At 39.4% G+C, this 8,424-nt stretch overlaps 1 protein-coding gene across 1 annotated transcript in view; it reads left to right on the forward strand.

Moving 5' to 3' along the window:
• The window catches only part of AOPEP (aminopeptidase O (putative)), a 193,290-nt gene extending 185,298 nt beyond the window's left edge, over positions 1-7,992 (forward strand). Inside the window, exons 14-16 of the mRNA XM_075727096.1 lie at positions 2,068-2,154; positions 4,876-5,020; positions 7,979-7,992. Coding sequence (XP_075583211.1) covers positions 2,068-2,154; positions 4,876-5,016 — 228 coding nt within the window. The 3' untranslated portion in view covers positions 5,017-5,020; positions 7,979-7,992. The remainder of the gene's footprint in view (positions 1-2,067; positions 2,155-4,875; positions 5,021-7,978) is intronic.
• The last annotated feature ends 432 nt before the right edge of the window (positions 7,993-8,424 follow it).

Here is an 8,424-nt window from a genome sequence, read left to right on the forward strand (position 1 = left end):
CCATCAGATGTAGAAGAGCAGTGATCACAGGAGAGGACCACAGTCCCATTCTCCTCCTTACGTTTCTCATACATGTTATGAGAATACATAAGGAATTTTTTCTTTCTAAATATATGACAGAAGGTGCAGAATAAAGGGTGTTGGATGAAGATATACAACCTTTTAAATGCGTTTATATTCTGTTTGGTTAACTCACTCTACAGATGAGAGAGGTGTATGCCTAATTTTTGAGCATTGAATGTTTGGTCCAGGAATGAAGCTGCTCGATGCTATGAGAAACACTCTGTAACAAAGCTGGATTGCCTGGGAAGATTTGCTGGTGAAATGTTTAGTGTCTCCAGGGAGAAGCAGCAGCTGGGTAGGGTTTTGAAGGTCTGCATTATGGATATGGGCATCTACAGCAAAGTGAGTTGAATCTTGGAAAGCTATTTACTTTTGTAGATTTAGCCCTGGTTCCACATGCAGGAATCTTAACAGCTGTTATTTTGTCAGCAAAAAGCTTCAAGACACAGCTTTCATTCCCTTCCATGCATTGCACTGTAACTGTTCAGTATGTTCCATGCTGTGAGGGCAAACCCCACTCAGCCACAAAACCCCTCAGCATTGTATTTCATTCATAAATTGTGTTCAAACTGCTTCGTGTAAGAGGTCAGCTGGAAAGCGATATCAGGTACCCAAAAAGGACTCTTCCAGGACCTGTGAGCATTTATCACTTGTTAATTATGCTAATGGTATTAACGTCTAATTACATAAATCTGTGAAATTTTTTTCCTGAGGCGTAAAGTTTGCAAGGACTAGGACGACAAGGAAAGTATTTTCTAATACCTTATTTCCAAAAGCAACAACAGACTTAAGTGTGACTTTTCCCCTCCCTTTCTGGCTTCCATTCTCAATGTTATCAGTACATCTGTCGTTCAGAAAAGGTTCATGTTCAGTTACTTGATATGAGCACAACTTGGACTCAGTTCGGAAAAATACCAGAACTGCTAACATTTTACTCTTACTATGAAAGATGATTGTTATTAGGTACCCTGTCTTTTGAAAGATCGTAAGAACAAAGCCTGAAACAGAAGAATTGGGAGGGTTGGAGGGTTTTATTGAACTTAACTGTTTTACTTTAGGATCAGTGCTGAGCCACTAATGGAATATAAAATGTTAGGCTGATCACTGCCTACAACTGCGGGTACCTTGCTTGAGAGTAAGATGATGCTTATGCCAAAAGAGCGGCTAAGAACAAAGTCAGAAATTTAAAGACAATGACAAAAAAACCCACATGTAATTCATGTTCACACTACTTAAATAAAAATATTTTTCAATTGTGATTTGCTTGAAAATTTCCATACTTTTCATTACAGTATGTTAATAACTGGTTTTGTCAATATGCATTTGGTACAACAGCACAGCTTTTTAAGTGTATACAGATTTTAAATGCTTTTCAAGGTGCTTAAAATCTATTACTGTCAAAGATGCGGTGGCAAAACTGTGTTTCATTTAACTGAAAGCTTCCTGTTTCACGTCTAACTCTTACCCTTTTGGCATGGATTTAATATTAGTACAGAATTATATTTAAGCCTTTTTATCACTTGGATTTTACACTTACGTAGGGAAAATTATCAATTATATCTTGTGGCTCTTCCAGATGTTTGCAGTGCTAATCTCCTCCCCCTCTCCCTTCTAACAGTATAAAAGAAATAACCTCTAGTCTGACTTAAAGGAAAAAAAAGTTAAGACTGGAAGCAGTGGAGGTGAAGATGCTGCAGATCTGTGCCTGGATCTGGGTTAGTTTACTAACGTGGAACCAGGAGTTTGTCTTTGGGCATTCTGAGTTTCCAAAGCCCAGGCTCACACATGCAGAGCGCTGCACCTCCCGTGCAGAGGTTTACCAGCCAGTGTCGAGAGGAATCTGCCTGGCTGCTGGGGAAAAAACCCCAACCCACCAAAAAACCCAAACCCAACAACCATGACAAAACCAAACTGGTTAGAGGTGTATTGTTTATCAACACTCACACAGATACAATACAGTTTCTTCTTTTTTTTTCCCCCCTAATACGTTTTCTCTTCCCAAAGGTTCGTCATCGGTGGTGTGAACTTGTTGTTAAACACAAGTACGTGCCTGGGTATGGAGACATCGAGAAATTTCTCAGAGAAGATCAGGTCAGTTACATTTAATTAGTGTTTGCAAAATAATCAACTTTTTGACACTCTTCATGTGAAGCTAAAAAACAATTTAAATATATTTGCTTGCTGCAGTTTGTCAGACTTGAATGTGTATTCAGTTTTTGCCTTTTTTGCCCCTTAAACATTGTAGTTTAAGGAAGCCACCTAGGGGTATTCAACCCTACCTAAGCATGCTAATCTTCTGGTAGGTGCTGAAATGCTATATATTCCCTCCTCGCCTTCCATTTTTTGCAAGCCAGAGGTAGCAATGATGCTAGGAAGATACTTCTCAGCATTGGTTCCTTTTGCAGAATGACAAAGGGAAGCCTAGCTGTGAATGTTAATGCATGTAGAGATGAGCTAGGTGCAAAGCAGTCAATGCTGTGGTGACTTCAGTTTTCAAGAGAACATCCAGAAGGAGAAGCATAGCACAGTGATACACATCCAGAGAATGCAGGCCTCTCCATGGTTAGGAAAACGATACCAGAAGATTTTGAAGGTCTTAAAAGGCTGGCCATACATGATATCTTTTCTATGGCTTTTTATTTAGGCCATTATGAACCTACAATTCTAATTGTACTTCTGCCTTGTTCTTTCTATTTCACTTTTATTTATTTTTGTTCACTATGAGCTCTATAAAATCAAGACATTCACTGCCTAGGATGACTGTTATATATTTAAAATATATGTAAAAAATAGAAAATGTTGCAAGATATGTCAAAGTTTAGGCAAGATATTAATGTCTTTACCTTTATGTTGACAGTGAACAAGGTCATTTACAGCCAATGAGGTTTTTGTGCTTTCAGGCAAATACATTTTGTCATAACAGCACAATAAAGTTATTACAGTTTCTTGTGCTCTTTCTTCCAGCTCTGAAGTACACCTCCTATTTATATCTCAGCCAATAAACAGGCCCCAGACTTCCTGGCAAGCTCTTTGGGTTTTTTTTTTTTTTTTTGGGGGGGGGGGGAGGCATAAAACATTATTTATGAAAATAAGGAGTTATTTATATTGGGCATATTTTAATTCTATGAAAGGATGGAGATAACCACCAGCAGAAGCCCGGGGAGGGCAGGGTGGGGGTGGTGCACGGGAAATCCTTGAGTTCATAAAACCGAACATATTGAATTGCATTATGTTTGGAACAGATACTCTGCCAAATAAAGACTAACATTTTCTGCAGTGCAGGGAAATAATTTTTTCAACTTTTTTTTTTAATGTAATCTTCAATATCTTTTCATTTCATTTACTCCAGCAGTGTGTACAGTTTATGGCACCACCAGCTTCTGGAGTGATTACAACTCAAATCAGAGCAGTTGCATGTCCTTAGTGATCATGAAAGACTTGGCTTTTTTTAAAGTCTGGGAAAAATGCAAATGTGACTATTTAAATCCTTTTCAAGACTACAAAAAACTAGTGTGTTTAATGCATGTTAATGTTTAGGCTTGGGGGAAAATTATTAGCACTGGGTAAAGAAGGTAATTCCTATTTGTAACAAAATTCCAACATTTTGAAATTCTCGATGAAAGTGACTGGAGCCCAGCTCCAAGGCCGTGTGTGTGCCTGGTGTGCCTGCCAGACCCTGGTGCAGCTGTAGACCCCTGGAAATCTGAGTTCTTGGGTCTGTGGATGGAAGAGAGCATGCTTAAGGGATTGGCAAGGAGTCTGGCAGGTTTCTGCTGCTCTGGGATTTTTTCTTTAATTTTGGTCTTTGTTAAACTTTAAATTTCCCTTCTTGTTGAAACTAATTTTTTTTAAGGCTTACCAGCCAGTGCTAGAAATTGTCAGAAATAGTATTGAAAACTGTTTTTTCAATGCTATCCAAATCTTTCCTCTCCTGCAACTACTGTCCAAACATTAAGTACAACTGTAAAAGTCAGTGTGCTAAGCTGCTAATATTTTGTCACGTGTATAATCCTATTTTGGTAAGTGAAGCTTAACACTTAATGAATTTCTGTAATTAGGTGAAAAAAATTGTATAATCAGGAAAAAATGGCAATCCCCAATGTGTTTCCCATTATATTAGCCAGTGCTTTGCTACCTGCCATCAAAGATCTCACGGCCAGGTGCCCTGTTATCTTTCTTGGTAGCTGCCATGTCCAGAATGAGTAGTTAGGAAAAGCCTGTCTTCTTACCAAATCAGAATTTGTGCATGTTCAGCTGTATCTCAGATGTAAAGAGAAGACTCTGAAACACAGACCTAACAGCATTCAGTTGATGTCCAGTTACAGAATTGCCAAATTGGAATTCTAGAGTGGACTGTTTCAGTTGGTGTCCTCTTTGTGTGTGTATAAACATCCCAATTGGAAAGAAAATGTGTATCCTGTTCGAGGAAGGACAAGCTGTTCTTAAGGAGCATCCGGAAATAGTTCAGGTAGCAGATAAAAGAAAACAGATTTCAACTTGAAAAGTGGCAAGAAAAATAGAATGAGAAAGCATTTCCTTGTCACGACATAACATACACCTCTTGTATTAATATTCTGTTCTTACACACACAATACAATGTAAAGACAACCATCCTTAGGCTAAAGAGATCCAGAGAAAACTACTTTTTTGGGGGAGGGGTAGGTGTTAATAGAGTATATGGTATTTTCTCTGTTTTGGGTTGTCTGGTGTTTTGTTTTTAATTAAATGCGTACTAGAAGGTCAATGGAATGAAAATCAGCTAACTAGTCGTAACTGGTGATGGGATGCCTGTGTGTTGTGTTCCTCTTTCAGGCAATGGGTGTGTATCTCTATGGTGAATTAATGGTGAATGAAGATGTGAAACAACAAGAACTTGCACATAAATGTTTTGCTGCAGCACGAGAACATATGGATGCATCCTCAGCCAAAGTGGTGGCAGAGATGTTATTCTGAAGAGGTGACTTTTCTTTTTAAATTAAACACCCTGATTTTGCCTCATAGAGAAGGAATATGCAGAGCTCACTAAGGATAGTGAACTTTGACATACCATACAGCTTGTGGCTGCTTAGCTCAAGAAATAACTCTTGTTAAATATCTTGCTTTTTTTTTTTTTTTTTTTTCTTTTTTTAAGCCCAGCTGCTGGAGCAGTGAGTTAGATACATGTAGGTACTAGCTGGAGAGCATGGAGCATGACTTTGTTGTAAACTGTGTGATGGACTGTTGAAGAGGCAACTGTAAGTTGGAATGGCCAGAGAAGGCCAGGCTCCACCTGCAGTTGTTTCCCATTCTGTACTCTTAATTCTGCTTACAGAAATTGCAATTGTGCAAGGAGCATTTCTGTTTAATGAAGCTGCATGTTGACTTGATAGGCAGCAGAGTCTTTGAAAAGAATCTGAGCCCACAGTGGAAGTACGAAGCTGTGCACTTGGAAGCAGGTCTGAATCATGTGAGAACAAGCTGGTAATTCAAATGTTTTTGTGTTAAGTGTAGTGAGGCCTTTGAAGACTGATTATGAGGTAAGAAGAGTAGCCTTAACATGAAGCTGCTGCTTAATATCATACATAATCTAGCTTGTTTCTGAAATCAATGGGGAGGAATTACCAGAGAAAAAGCACAATGGCAAGAAATGTTCATGAAATAAAGATTGCTGCAGGCTATAAACTGGTAATTTGCAAAGATGTTCTCCATTTCTCAGTCTATTTGAATAGCCGGAGGTAACCTTACAGTGTTTGTACATGCATGTTTAACACATAGCCAATTAGGATTGGTATGAAGGTCTCTTCCAGTACAGCATACCTCAGATTTTTGCTTAATGATATAACTCATCTGACAGACTGATTGCCTTGGTTGTTCACATAACTTTACAGTTGATTTGTGGTATCAAAATTCAGGCATCTCATTTAGCAAAACCATCATTTTCTAATTGGTACCGAGCAGAAATCTTAATTTTCTCCTGTTCAGGCCTGTACATGTAGCAGTACTTGATAGGGAGTGCCAGTTGAATGTGTGGTTACTTTATTTATACGAAATACAGCAACTAGATACCATGAAAGCAAGTTTGTTTATGAACAGCCATGTCGTTCTTCTGTATAGACAAGAACTGTGCCTGCCAAGAAAACTTTTTGGGAAAAGTGGTTTAGACTGTAGAGTGCCAGGATATCAGTTATGGAGTAGGAGGTTTGCCTCCTAAAACAGGCAGGGCTAAGAGACTCGCTTGTGTGCTCCCTATTATCAAGGACCCACAGGAATTTGAGTTAGGCTCAACAATTTTTAATCTGGTAGACGCCTTCAAGTGTCTGAAGGCCAGAAACATGGAGATGCAGTTTGTTCTGGTACTACTGTACTTGGAACTGTCTTCCTATAGTTCCTTCAATAATAGAATAAAAATTTCTGGAAGCTCTTGGTGGTAAGTATTTAGAACAGGAAAATTACATGGTATGTATGTGTTAGCAATAGTCCAGAATTGCCCATCTGACTTTTCAGACAGACTAGAAGTGCATGGTGAGCTATTACATAAAATCTAAAGATACTGTTAGGAGAACAACACTCTGTGTGACTGCACAGCTTTCTTTTAATGTTATGGCTGTTTGGGTTCCTGGCATGATGATTTGTGACTTAAGATTAAAATCACATTGCCAGGGATTACCACACAGCCATGACCGCAGCTGCTAGTATGAAACTCACCATCACTATCCGATCTGTGCACAGCGTGGAATCCTCTCTGTCCATTAAACAAAAAAAAAAAGAGGAAAGCAGCAGACGCATCGTGGAAGAACCTCATCCAATAATTAGCTATACCGAGACGGAGACCTCTCTGGCGAGGTGCAGAGCTTAGCTGATTGGTGAACAGTGATTGTTTCCCTCTTTGTTCACAGTGGCTAAGTTCTGCACCTGAAGAGAAGGGGAGAGGAGATTTTGCTTAATGTCAGCCTGCGCAGGGTGGGAGCGCGTTTGCTGGCTAACTTGCTGCTGAATGGGCAGATTTACAATGAGTGCGCATGCGTGAGTTGCGGTATATCAAGGATAAGAGGCAGAGGTGACTTGGGGAGGACCAAAAACTCTTGGGTGTAATTGAGAATAAACAGCGCTCCTTAAATTCTTGGTCTGACTGCAAATGTAAGGCACCGCCTCCAGTAATTTGGTTACCATGCTTTTCTGAAGGTCAGAGGAAATAAATGTCTGTGACTTTAAACTGGAATTGTCTATAAAGCTTTGTTTCATAGTCTTCTCTTTAATGGATGCTGTCATGATGTCTCTGCAGTTGTAGCTTAGCACTGTGTGTCGTTTGCAGGAAATGGTTGTTTCCGACTGGAGCTGCCACTTACGGCTGCTGCTGTTGTTCCAGGCTGTTGATGGACCCGTCCTCCGGTGCCTACTGAGCTGATATCAGTTCTGATTTTACACACTGGCTCAGTTCAGCAGGAACAGGAGTCGAGCCCTAGAGCAAAAAAAGATGTACCTTTTCTAAGAGCCTTTGAGAAACGTTGTTACTGTTTTCTCTCAAAAACCGAATTAGTATGCATTATGATGTCCTGATGTTAAACACTAAATGGCCTAAGGTGGAAAATCTACCTCAGTACTGTTTAGAGAAGTGTTGGCTTAAGACGAGAAGGTATGTGGATATGTAGCACATCACACAGTATTGCTCTGGTAACTGACCTCCAAGTGTTATTTTCAGAGTAACCTGCTAATAACCAAGAGAATGTGCTTGCACTGTGGATCTTCCCTGGTTTCTCCAGACCTTGTTGTGGTAGCTCTAGGAATCTAAAGAGATCATTGTTAACTCTGTAACCACAGTTATGCTCTACCAGTAACCTAAAAAATAACTCCATTTGGAAAGCTGGGGCAATCCAGAATGCACAGATACGCCTTTATTGTGACAGAGTAATAACTTTTACTGCTGTTTCTGTTGCAGGAAAGATCACAGAGAAACTCTTTTAATATATCTCCTACTAAACCCTGATGGTACTAGGATTTCATTGACCCAAGACATCAAAGGAAGGATTATGTGACTGCTAAAACAATCAGCTGACAGAAACATTTACCTCTCAGTATTTATGTCTTCCAGAGGCTCACTGTAACCAAGAATGCACACGCACAAAACAAACTACACACACACACACACACACACGCACATTATTGTGACTTTAGGTAGTTCTTCAATACAAGAAATTTGGGGTTTCTCTTTGCTTTTTGGTGATCCAGCCATTCCAGTTTGCAAGTACTCTTGATTTGAGTGATTGTATGCACTCCAGTAATTTGGCCAACATTAGTAATCTCTGAAATTCGATGAAATTGTATTCTGTACTTAAAATGTTGTTTGTAACCTCTATGCCAAATTAAAAAGCCAATATAAAATTA

Source organism: Pelecanus crispus, chromosome Z (genome assembly GCF_030463565.1).
Source record: "Pelecanus crispus isolate bPelCri1 chromosome Z, bPelCri1.pri, whole genome shotgun sequence".
Taxonomy (NCBI): Eukaryota; Metazoa; Chordata; class Aves; order Pelecaniformes; family Pelecanidae; genus Pelecanus; species Pelecanus crispus.